We start from the raw sequence: 18,008 nt of genomic DNA, 5'->3' as shown, positions 1-18,008 counted from the left end.
TAAATACAATGACCACATACGTGGACTGAATGCTCAGTTCCATTTAAAATATCCTATATTCACTGTGCATTATCACATTGAGAATTAATTGATGCATCCAAAACCTGGAAAATGTTGCTTTCAAAGGCAAAGGTGCATTTCAAAGTGTTCTGAGACCAGTGCAGACAGACTTCACACTGGAGGTTAAGTCATTCAAAAACAGGGTGCAAGGGAGCATCCTTTAGCTCTATATGCAGTTAAGTGCAATCAATCCAAACTTCCTAAGTTCAGTTTCAGGTTGCAGATGATGTTTTGACAACTCAACATGTTTGGCAGACATGGGACAATGTTAATCAGTACATAGATTCAGAATTAATAAAGTATAATTGTATTTTAACATGGTTGGCAGTGATTGATTGATGCTGGCCATTTCTATTTATGCTAATTTCTGATGTAATCTCTGTAACATCTCAAAAACATGAATAACCAACACTCTTGAAAACATAATAAACAATTTGATAAAAATTCTGATTATCTATAGCTTGGTATTATTTAAAATTTCACTTAAGAATAAAACTTAGCCTGGACATTTTGAGGGAAACTATTTGGTCTAACAGAAAAACATTATTGCATGTTTCGTAATGGCTACAAGTTACAAATCATAAAGGGGGATGGAAAATGAACACATCAGTCATGCATGAGTCTCAATATATTATGTTTAAATAACTTTACAATATATAGTTTTCATTAATCACGAATATATCATTTAGAGTACTAAAACATTTTAACCCCATAAACTCAACTGCATATTTTGGCTGCCACCTACAATTTTTCTCACTCAAAATGAATAGCTCACCGTACACTCATATTTAATCATTTTACAGAAACCCCTTCCAATTAATTATTTGTTTAATTATATATATATATATATATTATGTACACTAGAGAGGACACTCAGGCGTCGCCTCACAGTGACGGCACAACACGGGAGACAGCAGTTACTGGTGATAAGCCTGGCTTGATTGCCATAGAGCATGGCGCCAGGGGTTGTCTCCATCGGTGGGAGAGGCCATCATGTCTCACTGGACAGCTACCGCCCACTCAAGCTGGGCAGCCCCCAGCCCAAAAGGTGCTGTTTCGCCACTGTCCACCTGCTTCACTGGGTGCGTGGAGCGTAGGGACCAACAGCCTGACAAGCGGACAGTAAATCCTGCACCAGTCAAGATAAAGAAGAGAAAGAGACCAGCACTCAGGCTATGATGCTGGAACAAGAGAACTATGACACCCAGACTGTCCACAAACCTCTTAGAGATGGACGACATGCAAGACAGCAGTGATCAACAACGAGCTGGCTTTGCAGTAAAAAAACTCCATGCTGAAGATGATAGAGCCCACAGCAAGGGAACTGAAAAGATGGCATCCCTTATACTCCAAACTACAGATGGGCCTGTTCACCTGATCAGCACGTATGCGCCCACTCTCTGACAAAAGATGAGTTTTACGGAGAACTACATGAAATTATCCAAGGAATGCCTAGTAAAGAGCACCTGCTTCTACACAAGCATTGGAGCCGACTACAACTCGTGGCCACATTGCTTTGGCCACCACAGCATCGGCAGCATGAATGAGAACAGACAACACCAGCTGGAGATGTACACACTCTATGAACTGTGCATCACCAACTCTTTCTTCCAGAATAAACCCCAGCACAAGGTATCCTTTAGGCATCCTTGCTCAAAGCACTGGCATCAACTGGACCTTATCATCACAAGACACTCCCACTTGAGAAACATGCTCAACACACTATTATATTAGAGTGTGGACTGTGACACTGACCAATCCCTGGTGTGCACCAAGGTCAGGCTGCAGCCACAAGAGATCCATCGCTCCAAACCACCAGGAAAGCCACATATTGACACTAGCAAGACTAGAGTAAGCGGCAGAGTTCAACAAAGCTCTCCAAGATGCACTCCAATATAACACCCCACCTGGAGATGCTCAACAAACATGCCGGCATGACACCATCCACAGCACAGCCTATAATGTTTTTGGCAGGAAGGCGGGAATGTCACGTGACTGGTTTGAGGCTAACTCAGAAGAACTCACCACAAAGCATGCTGCCCTAATAAAGCACAAGCAACACCCATCTCAAACAACACTGGAGGTACTCAGGGCAGCCAGAATCAAAGTCTAGTTAACAGCCAGATGCTATACAAACAACTACTGGATTCAGCTCTGTGAGACTTCAGACTACAGCAGATACTGGCAACACCTGCAGTATTTACGAGGGAATCAATAAAGCCATTGGTCCCCAACAGAATAAGACAGCAAAAATTAAGTCTGCATCAGGATACACTATAACTATAACAGATAAAGGAAAACTGTTGTGTTGCCTTGTGTTTATCCTGTCTTCTGTTTTCCCCAGACTACACTTCCCAAAATGCACTGCCCTCATCTCTGTCAGCTGTTCCCAATTGTTCTCACCTTTGTTCCATTCCCTCATTAGTCCTTGTTTATATAATGCCCTGATTTCTGTTCAGTCGTAGTCAGTTGTTGTTTTGATCCTGTTTCATGTACATTTGTTTTAGTACCCAGTTCCTAGTCTTGCCATGTTCCAGTGTTTACCCTGTTTTGTACTTTGTCTATTTTTCTATTAAATTCAAGCTGCATTTAGATCCTGCTCTCGTGACTTCCTTCAAACATAACAGTATCAAGTATTTCCTTACATTTTTTATGGTGAAGTCTCTTATGGTCCAGTTCTCCATTGGTATCTCTGAGGTTGTTGTTACTGAGATGTTATGATAATGGTTAGTCCCAGATGGCCAGTACTTCTCACATTTCACCTACAGAAAATGACAACAATGACTTGAATGTAACAAAAACATATTTTTCCACATTCCACCAATTCCACCACTTTTCAATGTGGCCAGCAATATTGTTTTTATGTTATTATTGTACTCACTCGTCCTTGTTCATTACATCTGGTCAGCATCACTATGGTGTAGACATTCTTCTCCCAGATCATTCTCCAGAATTCATTCACTGTGACGGGCAATGGACCTTGAGCAGCTATAAACTCTTTCCTTGAATTGTAGCCCTGACCAGAGATAATGTACAGTGCGAAACTGATAACATGCATATATACAATATATTGAACTCATGAGCTGATATGTAGAATTTCCCAAATGTGTAACTATACTCACTGGGATGTAGTTGGCATTGATGTAATCATCAAAGGGGCTGCCACATATTGATAATTTTACTCTTGAAGCATCATCTCAAGAAAGCAAACATGATGCAGTTAGTATCTAATTTTAGCAATATAGTATATGATTTTGGAAAGATCTTGACATTTTTGTCTGCAAAATGTAACACACGCTCCATGAATGGACACTTCTTGGGCATGTCATCTACTTACAAGGTAACACATTAGTGTAACGGTTCTTTGTCTTGTTTTCAATTGCAAGGGCAGCATTCTTAGGCTGTGCAGTTCCAACAGGTTTCAAGTCCTGCAACAATACGATCCAAAAAAGATCTCAAACAAAAAGATCTCGACATTAATAGCATCATTATAACATTATTCTCTTGACAAGTCATGGCCACAACTCTATAAAACATAAAATAATATTATCATAGTAAGTTGGGCATTTCACAAAAGACATTTAGAAGCTAATTGTTTTGTACCTCATACTCTTCAGCAAAACCACAGTTGGAGTCTGCATGTTTTTGTTTAAAGTACTCTTTATAATCTTCTATACTCAAAGGCATAGTCCTGCTTGTCATGAAAAGAAAAAATCATTGAGAATAAAAAATAAACAAATATAAAAAGTTGAAAGTAACAATGTTGAAAGATTCTAAACAATGCTGATACCACAAAATAAAAAGATCCTTACATTTTACCTCTGGAAATAGAAAGAAAAATACAATTCAGTACATATTTGAAGTTTTAACAAATAAATATTTAAATATGAATATTTAATCAAAATATCAAAAACAATACTACCTAATGGTGTGGACAGGGATTTCTGTACAATTTTCTTTTGTTTTCCTGGATCAGTGAGCAACAGAGAAACGTTTAACTAAATTAATACGGACAACCTCTGTATCTGACTTTCTCTCCAATCATTGCTAACTGTGATATTCGTACATGTCATGATGGGATCGACAAGTTGTGATGCCAACTCACCTTCTTAAATAGAAGAATATAATGAGAGTGACGGTAAAGAGAATACATAACAAGCCAAGAACTATACCAACAATCGGCGTTGTTGAAGTTTGTTCTGCATGTTAACAAAAAGAAACAGCTGTTCAAATGCCACAAAGTATTTGTACAGTAACTCATTCCATATGACTATGTGATTGTTTTTTTTTCTGGCTCTGAGAAGACTTAGCTATGTACACAATACATTCAACAAATTAATAAAGAAGCAAGCTTTCAAGCATTAAACCTATAAGAACACATACAACTAGATGGCATACTAGTACTGATGTGCAAAACAGTTTCACCTTAAAAATAAAATTATCTGTTTTATTCTATTTGATGGACGCATTTCAATGGCGCCGTTAAAAGTCACACTGTTATTCTACTCTATAATAAAAGCTTTGATCCTTTAATGTCAGGTTTGTATGAGGACATTAATGATTTTCTTACCAAATGCTGGCGGGATTGTGCATGTACAAAGAAAATTATTGGTGGGTTAGAAGTCAATTAGTTTGAGTTTGTAAGGTGTGGTAAGATATAACAAAAAACAGATATTTATAAGTCTACATACTTGTATATACTGATTCACAGACAGCTTCGCCTTTGGTTATACTGTCTGCTGCAACAGCAGTGACACAACATGCGTATCTGACTCCAGCTGAAAGTTCATTGATGCAATAGGAAGAGTCATTGACTGTGACATTTTTGGATGACTTATCAACATAGAATGTATCCTTGGGTCCTCTTTTGCTTATATTATTAACCATCCAGTTAATTATAAAGAAAGATCTATTTCCAGATGGTTCATCCCATTTCAGCACTACAGATGATGTTGTAATGTTAGACACGTTGAGATTCTTGATCACATCGGGCTCTGTGTTGGGGAAAAAGCAGCGAATAATTTGTGGTGGCAAAACAGGCCATTGAAACAGACATAGCAATTTACGAACCACATATTATTGGTTGGTCAGACTTCAATTAGTTTGAACATAAAAGATGTAATGTAGCAGCCAATAATGTAATAACTAGGTGCAGGTATCTTTTAATGTCTCCAAAGCCTGAGGATTTAGAATTTTTTGACATATTGTCCTCCTAAAAAAGTTATGGAATCTCACTGGTTTATATCATAAAAAGTATTAAAACTAGCAAAGTGCGTAGAGCTCGCCGTTCACATCTCTGATCTGCACATGGCGTCACGTGACTCCCCCTGATTTTATGTTCCTTAATATTCCAATTAATTATGCACTTGTAATGAACTTGTCTCAATGTAATGTTTCAAGCAGATTTAAATTATGTCATAAGGAGCTGTTTTTGTGAGACTCTTTTAGTTAACGGTTTATCTGAAAGCACATAGCTAAGTTTATGTGAATGTTTCAAGGCTAAATGCTCATTAAAGAGACAAACTACTAAATTAATGGAAGTGTGAATGACATACTCTCGAAGTGATCTCACCTGTCTTTGACAGCACATGTAGATTCTACAAAAATTTCTCAATAGAGTTAATGGCACCGTAAACTCTTTTTTTTGGGTCATTTGTCAATGTAATTTTCAGAACAATATTTGGGAAGATTTGGAACCTTATAGGCCAAATTTATTAGAGTTGGATTTTAATTATAACAGTGGCTACTGGCTATTGGGGATGAAGGTGCAATATGCTTAATTTAATGAAAGTAATGTAACAAATTCAATGCAAAAACAAAACAAAACAAAAAGTCTTATTGTTCCTAAATGTAGGACTTGCTTTCTTCCAGATATTAACTGACAGTTTGCATCATATTAATACATACATTCAAAAAATGGTCTTTATCAGAAAAAGTGAAATAGTAAACATACTAGTAAATTTTGAGATGTTGATGGGTTTGCCTTCTGTTACATTATCTCTAACAGCTGTGATGATAAATGTGTAATTGACACCAGGAATCAGATAAGTGATGCAATAAGTGTTATTCGTTGTTGTTGTAGTGTTGAATGATTTCGTAACAGTCCATTGAACTCTAAAGGAATATATGTTTCCAAGTGGTTTGTCCCATGTTAAACATATAGAAGATGTTGTGATGTCAGTCGTTGTAAGATTCCCGATCACATCTGGTTCTGTGTTGGGGAGAAATAAGTAAATAATAAGTAAAGATAAAAAAAAAACATTATTATCACGAGAGAAAAAATCATGAACTATCAAAATGATTTCATCAGCGAAACCCTACAGTGGGGACAGTGGAGCCTGTGAAATTTAAAGAAACAAATTTGCTAAAATTTAAATTAAATTCTGTTAAACAATTATTATAACAGCTATAATAATTTTCTTATTGTGGTGTTTACACAATTGTCTATGAATAACAATACTCACTTGTAGGAGTTGATGTTTGAGACTCAGTTGAAGAAGTGGTTGTAGTTACAGTGGATTCTGAGACATTTTGAGCTATAATGATATACAATCACACACATGCATTAGGCAGTATCTGCAAAATTCCTCCCTGAGCAAGGTCACGGACGTCCTACCTGACCTTGCACAGAGTCTGTGCAAGTAGGCTCATTGGAGGGAACGCGTATTTGTGCAGCCACCGGGGCCAGCTGTTTGCCAGCACATATGTCCCGAGGGGGGTTCCCGTCAAGGAATACTAGAGCGGGCAGTGGGAGGATTCCCGGGAAGCAAACAGGCCTACCTGTGCTTTGTCAAATCGACTCCAAATCAGATGGACCACCTGGGGGTGGAGTCTCCACTCTCCCCTGAGCATCACCTGCCGCGACAGCGCAGTAGACCTCAGTTGCTACTGACTCCAGAGGAGGAGATGGTGGGCGAGGTGCGACCTGCGATGAGAATGTAAGCCGCCTTGGCGATTTATATATGCTACCGTCACCGTGTTGTTCGTCCGGACCGACGTGTGCTTGCCCTGGATCTATGGCAATAGCCTCAGCAGGGCAAGCATTACTGCCAGCAACTCAAGGCAGTTTGACATGCCAACACAGCCCCGATCCTGTCCGGGAGCTGGCAGCAGCATGCCCGTTGCACACGGTACCCCAGCCTAACTTGGAAGTGTCTGTTGTAACCACAACAAGCCTTGACACTTCCTATAGGGGGACTCCTGCCAACAAAAATGCAAGGTCTGTTCAAGGGCTGAACAAGTGGCGGCAGACCGGCGTGATAGCCACGCGATGTGTGCCGAGAAGCCACGCCCACCTTGGGATTCAAGTCTGAAGCCAGTGCTAAAGTGGTCTCATATGCATCAACCCGAGTGTCGTGACCGTCGCCGAGGAAGCCATATGCCCCAGGAGCCTCTGAAAATGTTTCAGTGAAACTGCTGTTCTCCGCCTGAATGACTTCAGGCAGTTTAGCACCGACTGCATGTGCTCGCTCGTGAGGCGCGCCAACATTGAAACTTAGTCTAAATCCACGCTGAGAAAAGAGATGCTCTGAACCAGGGAGAGCCTCTTTACCCAGTTGAACCAAAGACCTAAACAGCTGAGGTGCCTGGGCACCAGGTACCTGTGTGCACAGATCAACTCTCGAGAGTGCGCTAGAATCTACTGGCGCAAACTAATCTTGATGCCTGACACACGCCAAATTGCACTTCTACGTCAGCATCTTGAACCAGAGTTTGTGGAAGGACCGGTTCAGAACTTGCAGGTTCAAGACTGCCCGCAACCCACCGCCTTTCTTTGGTACGATGAGATAAGGGCTGTGGAACCCTTTCTTCATCTCTGCTGGAGGGACAGGCTCTATCGTATCCTTCCGTAGAAGGAACGTGATCTCCGTGCGCAAAGGGGCACTAAGGGGACAATCGTGTCTGATGAACCTGGGGGTGGGACCTCGTAGCATGGGGAACAGGAAACGCCATGCCCAGGAGCACTTACCTTGCTCCATGCACCTGGCGTAGGGTGGGTCAGCAACTGAGGAGAAGGGCCATGTGGGCCGTCCTCGATACTTGTCACAACCGGCTGGCCAGGGGTGTGGTTTATGTGGTGCAGTCAGACGCGCAAAGGCAAGGAAACCGCCCGAGTTCGCGGGGCCCTGACTGCAAGTGTTTGGTTGCCTTGGTAATGGCAGCCGCGGGCCCTGGCTGAGGGGCAGAGCAGCCTTGGCTATCACCACCGCAGGGGGATGCCCTCGGCGAGCAGATGGGGTACGCACTCTTGTGCCATGCTGGGGCAAGATGTGCTGTATCACCTCTGCCTGTTTCTTCACCACCGAGAACTGCTGGGCGAAGTCCACGATGATGTCGCCAAAAAGCCTTGTCAGCGTCCCACATCTCGAGCAAATTCAGACATAGGTAGCATTACTGGACCACACGAGTGGACATCAGCCCGAGTGTCCGCGTCGTGACCTTCGTTGACCAGAGGGTGAGGTCGGTCGCCGAGCGCATTTCCTGCAACACATCGGGGTCAGAACTACCCTCGTGCAGTTCTTTCAGTGCCTTGGTGTGGTGGACTTGCAGGAGGGCAATGGCATGTAGGGCAGAGGTGGCCTGTCCAGCGGCACTGTAGGCTTTGGCCGCCAGAGACGACGTAGTCCAACAGGCCCTGGAAGGAGTGCCAGGAGACTCTGCCAGATGCAGGCACTTTGAAGGCACAAGTGTGGCTCATGCGCCTTATACACCTGAGGAATCAAGGCATAACTCTCGGCCGCCCAGCCATCGAGGGTAGTAAGAGCGGACGAGCTGAGGGATCGGGTTTGGACAGTAAAAGGTGTCCCCCACGACCTCATCAGCTCATCGTGCACCTCTGGGAAGAAAGGGACCGGTGTGGCCGTGTTAGGCAGTATCTGCTGACATGATTACAAGATTTTGTTTAGCATTCAATGAAATTCTGTTTAACAATTATAAGAACAATTAACCACATTTACAATAAACGGAATACAATACAGATATCATTTACTTTTTGAGGTGTTTACACAATTGTCTATGAACAAGAATACTCACTTGTAGGAGGAGATGATGTTTGAGACTCAGTTGAAGAAGTGGTTGTAATGACAGTGGATTCTGAGACATTTTGAGCAATAATGATATACAATCACACACATGCATTAGGCAGTATCTGCCGACATGGTTACAAGATTTCGTTTAGCATTCAATGAAATTCTGTTTAACAATTATTAGAACAATGAACCACATTTACAATAAACTGAATAAAATAAAGATATAATTGATTTATTGAGGTGTTTACACAATTGTCTATGAACAAGAATACTCACTTGTAGGAGGAGATGATGTTTGAGACTCAGTTGAAGAAGTGGTTGTAATGACAGTTGATTCTGAGACATAAAATCACACACATGCATTAGGCAGTATCTGTCGACATGATTACAAGATTTTGTTTAGCATTCAATGAAATTCTGTTTAAAAATTATAGAACAATGAACCACATTTACAATAAACTGAATAAAATAGAGATATAATTTAATTTTTGAGGTGTTTATACAATTGTCTGTGAATAACAATACTCACTTTTCTCTCCGAGAAAAGAGATGCTCTGAACTAGGAAGAGACTCTTTTCCCAGTTGAACCAAAGCCCTAAATGGCTGAGGTGCCTGGGCACCAGGTACCTGTGTGCACAGTGCAACTCTCGAGAGTGCGCTAGAATCTACTGGCGCGAACCAATCTTGATGCCTGACACACGCCAAAGTGCGCTTCTAAGTCAGCATCTTGAACGGGAGTCTGTGCAAGGACCAGTTCAGAACTCGCAGGTCCAAGACTGCCCGCAACCCACCACATATCTTTGGTACGATGTAAGGTAAGGGTAAGGGCTGTGGAACCCTTTCTTAATCTCGGCTGGAGGGACAGGCTCTATGTAGGTGGACTACTGGCCAAAAAAACGCAAGGTCTGTCCAAGTGACTGCAAACTGGCATGATAGCCTAGCGCACACCAAAATGCGCTTCTAAGTCAGCATCTTGAATGGGAGTCTGTGCAAGGACCGGTTCAGAACTCGCAGGTCCAAAACAGCCCGCAAGCCACTGCCTTTCTTTGATACGATGAGGTAAGGGCTGTGGAACCCATTCTTAATCTCGGCTGGAGGGACACACTCTATCGTGTCCTTCCGTAGAAGGAACGCGATTTCCGCGCGCAGGATGGCTGCGTTTTCGCCCTTCACCGAAGATAAATGGACGTCGCTGAACCGGGGCGGGCGACTGGTGAACTGAATCACATAGTGGAGTCGGACGGACCTGGACAGCTAATGCGATGGGTTGGAAAGGGGCATTAAGGGGACAATCGCGTCTGACGAACCTGGGGGAGGGGCCTCGTGGCAGGGGGAACAGGAAACAGCATTTCCAGAAGCACTTCCCTTGCTCCGTGCACCCGGCGTAGGGAAGGTCAGCAACTGAGGAGAAGGGCCATGTGGGCCATCCTCGATACTCGTCACAACCTGCTGGCCGGGGGTGTGGTATATGCGGTGCAGTCGGACACGCAAAGGCAGGGGAACCACGTTCGCGGTGCCCTGTCTGCAAGTGCCCGGTCGCCGTGGTAACAGGAGCTATGGGCACCGGCTGTGGGGCGGAGCCGCCTGGGCTTTCGGCGGCGCAGGGGGACGCCTTTGGGAAGCAGATGGGGTACGCACTCTTGTTCCATGCCAGGGCAAAATTAGCTGAATCGCCTCTGTCTGTTTCTTCAACACCGAGAACTGATGGGCGAAGTCCACGATGGTGTTGCCGAAAAGACCGACCTGTGAGATGGCCACTTTCAAGAAGTGTGCCTTGTTAGTGTCCCTCATCTCAAACAGATTCAGCCATATGTGGTGTTCCTGGACCACAAGAGTGGACATCGTCTGCCCGAGTGTCCACGCCGTGACCTTCGTCACCCAGAGGGTGAGGTCGGTCGCTGAGCACAGTTCCTGCAACACATAAGGGTCAGAACTGCCCTTGTGCAGTTCTTTCAGTGCCTTGGTGTGGTGGACTTGCAGGAGGGCCATGGCATGCAGGGCAGAGGCGGCCTGTCTAGCAGCACTGTACACTTTGGCCGCCAGAGACGACGTATTCTTACAGGCCCTGGAATGGAGTGCCAGACAACTCTACCAGGTGCCGGCGTTTTGAAGGAACAAATCTCATACACTTTGGGAATCGTGGCATAACTCTCGGCCGCGGACGAGCTGAGGGATCGGGTTCGGAGAGTAAAAGGTGACCCCACAACCTCATCAGCTCGTCGTACACCTCTGGGAAGAAAGGGATAAAGGGGTGGGGAGGGGGGGCATGGCCGTGTTAGGCAGTATCTGCCGACATGATTACAAGATTTTGTTTAGCATTCAAAGAAATTCTGTTTAACTATTATTAGAACAATGAACCACATTTACAATAATCGAAATAAAATACAGATATCATTTACTTATTAAGGTGTTTAGACAATCGTCTGTGAATAACAATACTCACTTGTAGGGGTTGATGTTTGAGACTCAGTTGAAGAAGTGGTTGTAATGAAAGTGGATTCTGAGACATTTTGAGCTATAATGATATACAATCACACACTTGCATTAGGCAGCATCTGCCAACATGATTACAAGATTTTGTTTAGCATTCAATTAAATTCTGTTTAACAATTATTAGAACAATGAACCACATTTACAATAATCTAAATAAAATATAGATATAATTTATTTATTGAGGTGTTTAAACAATTGTCTGTGAATAACAATACTCACTTGTAGGAGTTGATGTTTGAGACTCAGTTGAAGAAATGGTTGTTATGACAGTGGATTCTGAGACATTTTGAGCTATAATGATATACAATCACACACATGCATTAGGCAGTATCTGCCGACATTCTTTCAAGATTTTGTTAAGCATTCAATGAAATTCTGTTTAACAATGAACAACATTTACAATAAACTGAATAAAATACAGATATAAATTACTTATTGAGGTGTTTACACAATTGTATATGAATAGCAAAACTCACTTGTAGGAGGATTTGATGTTTGAGACTCAGTTGAAGAAGTGGTTGTAGTTACAGTGGAATCTGAGACATTGTGAGCTATAATGATATACAATCACACACATGCATTAGGCAGTATCTGCAGACATCCTCCCTGTTTAACGTCAGGGACATCCTCCCTGACCATGCACAGAGTCTGTGCAAGTAGGCTCACTGGGGGGAACGCGTATTTGCGCAGCCCAAGGGGCCAGCTGTTTGCCAGCACGAATGTCCCAAGGGGGGCTCCCGTCAGGGAATACCAGAGGGGGCAGTGGGAGGATTCCCGGAAAGCAAACAGGCCTACCTGTGTTTTGCCGAATCGACTCCAAATAAGATGGACCACCTGGGGGAGAAGTCTCCACTCTCCCCTGAGCATCACCTGCCGCGACAGCGCATCCTATTTGGTGTTGAGGCTGCCCTGAATTTGAGTGGCCCGCAGCAACCTCGCTTGCTGCTGACTCCAGAGGAGGAGATGGCAGGTGAGGTGCGACATGCGATGAGACTGTAAGCAGCCTTGGCGATTTATATATGCTACAGTCGCCCGGTTGTCTGTCCGGACCAATGCGTGTTTGCTCTGGACCTACGGCAATAGCCTCCGCAGGGCGAGCAATACTGCCAGCAACTCAAGGCAGTTTGACGTGCCAACACAGCCGCGATCCTATCCGGGAGCTGGCAGCAGCGTGCCCATTGCACACAGCAGCCCAGCCTATCTTGGAAGTGTCTGTTGTAACCACAACAAGCCTAGACACTTGCTATAGGGGACTCCTGCCCACAAAAATGCAAGGTCTGCCCAAGGGCTGAACTGAACAAGTGGCGGCAGACTGGCATGATAGGCACGCGATGTGTGCCGTGGCACCACGCCCACCTTGGGATTCAAGTCTGAAGCCAGTGCTAAAGTGGTCTCATATGCATCAACCTGAGCAGCGTGGCCATCGCCGAGGATGCCATTTGCCCCATGAGCCTCTGAAAATGTTTCAGTGGAACAGCTGTTCTCCGCCTGAATGAGTTCAGGCAGTTTAGCACCAACTGCACGTGCTCGCTCGTGAGGCGCGCCAACCTTGGGACTGAGTCTAAATCCATGCCGAGAAAAGAAATGCTCAGAACCGGGGAGGGCATCTTTTCCCAGTTGACCCAAAGCCCTAAATGGCTGAGGTGTCTGGGCAATAGGTACCTGTGTGCACAGAGGAAATCTCGAGAGTGCGCTAGAATCTACTGGAGCGAAAAAATCTTGATGCCGGACGCACGCCAAAGTGCGGTTCTACGTCAGCATCTTGAATGGGAGTCTGTGCAAGGACCGGTTCAGAACTCGCAGGTCCAAGACAGCCCGCAAGCCACTGCCATTCTTTGGTACGATGAGGTAAGGGCTGTGGAACCCTTTCTTCATCTTGGCTGGAGGGACAGGCTCTATCGTGTCCTTCCGTAGAAGGAACGCGAGTTCCGCGGGCAGGATGGCTGCGTTTTCGCACTTCACTGAAGATAAATGGACGTCGCTGAACCGGGGCGGGCGACTGGTGAACTGAATCACATAGTGGAGTCGGACGGTCCTGGACAGCTAATGCGATGGGTTGGAAAGGGGCATTAAGGGGACAATCGCGTCTGACGAACCTGGGGGTGGGGCCTCGTGGCAGGGGGAACAGGAAACGGCATTTCCAGAAGCACTTACCTTGCTCCCCGCACCTGGTGTAGGGCAGGTCAGCAACTGAGGAGAAGGGCCATGTGGGCCGTCCTCGATACTCATCACAACCTGCTGGCCGGGGGTGTGGTATATGTGGTGCAGTCGGACACGCAAAGGCAGGGGAACCACATTCGCGGGGCCCTGTCTGCAAGTGCTCGGTTGCTGTGGTAACAGGAGCCATGGGCACTGGCTGTAGGGCGGAGCCGCCTGGGCTTCGGCAGCGCAGGGGGATGCCTTCGGCAAGCAGACAGGGTACGCACTCTTGTTCCATGCCGGGGCAAAATGAGATGTATCGCCTCTGTCTGTTTCTTCACCGTAGAGAACTGCTGGGCTGAAGTCCACGATGGTGTCGCCGAAAAGACCGACTTGGGAGATGGCCACGTTCAAAAAGTGTGCCTTGTTATTGTCCCTCATCTCAAACAGATTCAGCCATATGTGGCGTTCCTGGACCACAAGAGTGGACATCGTCTGCCCGAGTGTCATCGTCTTCGTCAGCCCAGAGGGTGAGGTCGGTCGCTGAGCGCAGTTCCTGCAACACATAAGGGTCAGAACTACCCTTGTGCAATTATTTCAGTCTCTTGGTGTGGTGGACTTGCAGGTGGGCCATGGCATGCAGGGCAGAGGCTGCCTGTCTAGCGGCACTGTACACTTTGGCCGACAGAGACGACGAAGGCCCTGGAATGGAGTGCCACACAGGTGCCGGCGTTTGGAAGGATCAAGTGCGGCGCATGTGCCTCATACACCTGAGGAATCGTGGCATAACTCTCGGCCACGGACAAGCTGAGGGATCGGGTTCGGACAGTAAAAGGTGTCCCCCACAACCTCATCAGCTCGTAGTGCACCTCTGGGAAGAAAGGGATCAAGGGGATGGGGAGGGGGGCATGGCCGTGTTAGGCAGTATCTGCCGACATGATTACAAGATTTTGTTTAGCATACGAAGAAATTCTGTTTAACTACTATTAGAACAATGAACCACATTTACAATAATCTAAATAAAATACAGATATAATTTACTAATTGAGGTGTTTAGACAATTGTCTGTGAATAACAACACTCACTTGTAGGAGTTGATGTTTGAGACTCAGTTGAAGAAGTGGTTGTAATGACAGTGGATTCTGAGACATTTGGAGCTATAATGATATACAATCACACACTTGCATTAGGCAGTATCTGCTGACATTATTACAAGATTTTGTTTAGCATTCAATGAAATTCTGTTTAAAATTATTAGAACAATGTACCACATTTAAAATAATCTAAATAAAATACAGATATAAATTACTTATTGAGGTGTTTACACAATTGCCCATCAATAACAATACTCACTTGTTGGAGGATATGATGTTTGAGACTCAGTTGAAGAAATGGTTGTAATGACAGTGGATTCTGAGACATTTGGAGCTATAATGATATACAATCACACACTAGCATTAGGCAGTATCTGCTGACATTATTACAAGATTTTGTTTAGCATTCAATTAAATTCTGTTTAAAATTATTAGAACAATGTACCACATTTAAAATAATCTAAATAAAATACAGATATAATTGACTTATTAAAGTGTTTACACAATTGTCCATCAATAACAATATTCACTTGTAGGAGTTGATGATGTTTGAGACTCAGTTGAAGAACTGATAGTAGTTACAGTGGATTCTGAGACATTTTGAGCTATAATGATATACAATCACACACATGCATTAGGCAGTATCTGCCGACATGATTACAAGATTTTGTTTAGCATTCAATGAAATTCTGTTTAACAATTATTAGAACAATGAACCATTTACAATAAACGGAATAAAATAAAGATATAATTTACTTTTTGAGGTGTTTACACAATTGTCTATGAACCAGAATACTCACTTGTAGGAGTTGATGATGTTTGAGACTCAGTTGAAGAACTGATAGTAGTTACAGTGGATTCTGAGACATTTTGAGCTATAATGATATACAATCACACACATGCATTAGGCAGTATCTGCCGACATGATTACAAGATTTTGTTTAGCATTCAGTTCCATTCTGTTTAACAATTATTAGAACAATGAACCACATTTACAATAAACTGAATAAAATAAAGATATAATTTACTTTTTGAGGTGTTTACACAATTGTCTATGAACAAGAATACTCACTTGTAGGAGGAGATGATGTTTGAGACTCAGTTGAAGAAGTGGTTGTAATGACAGTGGATTCTGAGACATTTGGAGCTATAATGATATACAATCACACACATGCATTAGGCAGTATCTGCCGACATGATTAAAAGATTTTGTTTAGCATTCAATGAAATTCTGTTTAAAATTATTAGAAAATTGTACCACATTTAAAATAATCTAAATAAAATACAGATATAAATTACTTATTGAGGTGTTTACACAATTGTCCATCAATAACAATACTCACTTGGAGTTGATGTTTGAGACTCAGTTGAAGAAATGGTTGTAATGGCAGTGGATTCTGAGACATTGTGAGCTATAATGATATACAATCACACACATGCATTAGGCAGTATCTGCCGACATGATTACAAGATTTTGTTTAGATTCAATGAAATTCTGTTTAACATTTACTAGAACAATGAAACACATTTACAATAAACTGAATAAAATACAGATATAAATTACTTATTGAGGTGTTTACACAATTGTATATGAATAGCAAAACTCACTTGTAGGAGGGGTTGATGTTTGAGACTCAGTTGAAGAACTGATAGTAGTTACAGTGGATTCTGAGACATTTTGAGCTATAATGATATACAATCACACACATGCATTAGGCAGTATCTGCCGACATGCTTACAAGATTTTGTTTAGCATTCAATGAAATTCTGTTTAACAATTATTAGAACAATAAACCACATTTATAATAAGTTGAATTGAACACAGATATCATTAACTTATTGAGGTGTTTACACAATTGTCCATCAATAACAATACTCACTTGTAGGAGTTGATGTTTGAGACTCAGTTGAAGAAGTGGTTGTAGTGACAGTGGAATCTGAGACATTTTGAGCTATAATGATATACAATCACGCACATGCATTAGGCAGTATCTGCAGACATCCTCCCTGTTTAACGTCAGGGACATCCTCCCTGACCATGCACAGAGTCTGTGCAAGAAGGCTCACTGGGGGGAACGCGTATTTGCGCAGCCCAAGGGGCCAGCTGTTTGCCAGCACGAATGTCCCAAGGGGGGCTCCCGTCAGGGAATACCAGAGGGGGCAGTGGGAGGATTCCCGGAAAGCAAACAGGCCTACCTGTGTTTTGCCGAATCGACTCAAAATACGATGGACCACCTGGGGGAGAAGTCTCCACTCTCCCCTGAGCATCACCTGCCGCGACAGCGCATCCTATTTGGTGTTGAGGCTGCCCTGAATTTGAGTGGCCCGCAGCAACCTCGCTTGCTGCTGACTCCAGAGGAGGAGATGGCAGGTGAGGTGCGACATGCGATGAGACTGTAAGCAGCCTTGGCGATTTATATATGCTACAGTCCCCGGTTGTCTGTCCGGACCAATGCGTGTTTGCTCTGGATCTACGGCAATAGCCTCCGCAGGGCGAGCAATACTGCCAGCAACTCAAGGCAGTTTGACGTGCCAACACAGCCGCGATCCTATCTGGGAGCTGGCAGCAGCGTGCCCATTGCACACTGCAGCCCAGCCTATCTTGGAAGTGTCTGTTGTAACCACAACAAGCCTAGACACTTGCTATAGGGGGACTCCTGCCCACAAAAATGCAAGGTCTGCCCAAGGGCTGAACTGAACAAGTGGTGGCAGACTGGCATGATAGGCACGCGATGTGTGCCGTGGCACCACGCCCACCTTGGGATTCAAGTCTGAAGCCAGTGCTAAAGTGGTCTCATATGCATCAACCTGAGCAGCGTGGCCATCGCCGAGGATGCCATTTGCCCCATGAGCCTCTGAAAATGTTTCAGTGGAACAACTGTTCTCCGCCTGAATGAGTTCAGGCAGTTTAGCACCAACTGCACGTACTCGCTCGTGAGGCGCGCCAACCTTGGGACTGAGTCTAAATCCATGCCGAGAAAAGACATGCTCAGAACCGGGGAGGGCATCTTTTCCCAGTTGACCCAAAGCCCTAAATGGCTGAGGTGCCTGGGCACTAGGTACCTGGTGTTTACACAATTGTATATGAATAGCAAAACTCACTTGTAGGAGGATATGATGTTTGAGACTCAGTTGAAGAAGTGGTTGTAGTTACAGTGGAATCTGAGAAATTTTGAGCAATAATGATATACAA

At 43.9% G+C, this 18,008-nt stretch overlaps 1 protein-coding gene across 37 annotated transcripts in view; it reads right to left on the bottom strand.

The window, feature by feature from the left end:
• The window catches only part of LOC127637984 (uncharacterized), a 135,197-nt gene that overhangs the window by 32,727 nt on the left and 84,462 nt on the right, over positions 1-18,008 (bottom strand). For 24 of the 37 annotated variants that reach the window (XM_052119304.1, XM_052119332.1, XM_052119325.1 and 21 more), the window contains 21 exons: positions 17,918-17,977; positions 16,696-16,767; positions 16,424-16,498; positions 16,159-16,227; positions 15,888-15,962; positions 15,616-15,690; positions 15,346-15,420; positions 15,075-15,149; positions 14,807-14,878; positions 12,059-12,133; positions 11,802-11,873; positions 11,533-11,604; positions 9,366-9,425; positions 9,094-9,153; positions 6,525-6,596; positions 6,014-6,271; positions 4,752-5,054; positions 4,166-4,259; positions 3,983-4,027; positions 3,664-3,753; positions 3,398-3,488 (listed from right to left, as the gene is read on the bottom strand). In XM_052119304.1, the coding sequence (XP_051975264.1) occupies positions 3,738-3,753; positions 3,983-4,027; positions 4,166-4,259; positions 4,752-5,054; positions 6,014-6,271; positions 6,525-6,596; positions 9,094-9,153; positions 9,366-9,425; positions 11,533-11,604; positions 11,802-11,873; positions 12,059-12,133; positions 14,807-14,878; positions 15,075-15,149; positions 15,346-15,420; positions 15,616-15,690; positions 15,888-15,962; positions 16,159-16,227; positions 16,424-16,498; positions 16,696-16,767; positions 17,918-17,977 (1,775 nt within the window). In that variant the 3' untranslated portion in view covers positions 3,398-3,488; positions 3,664-3,737. Of the gene's footprint in view, positions 1-2,705; positions 2,823-2,941; positions 3,077-3,182; positions 3,257-3,397; positions 3,489-3,663; positions 3,755-3,979; positions 4,028-4,165; positions 4,260-4,751; positions 5,055-6,013; positions 6,272-6,524; positions 6,597-9,093; positions 9,154-9,365; positions 9,426-11,532; positions 11,605-11,801; positions 11,874-12,058; positions 12,134-14,806; positions 14,879-15,074; positions 15,150-15,345; positions 15,421-15,615; positions 15,691-15,887; positions 15,963-16,158; positions 16,228-16,423; positions 16,499-16,695; positions 16,768-17,917; positions 17,978-18,008 lie in introns of those variants that run through there. The other 13 variants (XM_052119342.1, XM_052119306.1, XM_052119324.1 and 10 more) reach the window with 13 other exon arrangements.

The sequence above is a fragment of the Xyrauchen texanus genome, chromosome 46 (genome assembly GCF_025860055.1).
Source record: "Xyrauchen texanus isolate HMW12.3.18 chromosome 46, RBS_HiC_50CHRs, whole genome shotgun sequence".
In the NCBI taxonomy this organism is placed as follows: domain Eukaryota; kingdom Metazoa; phylum Chordata; class Actinopteri; order Cypriniformes; family Catostomidae; genus Xyrauchen; species Xyrauchen texanus.
Note: the sequence above shows the minus strand (reverse complement) of the source record. Positions and strands in the feature narration are given on the sequence as shown.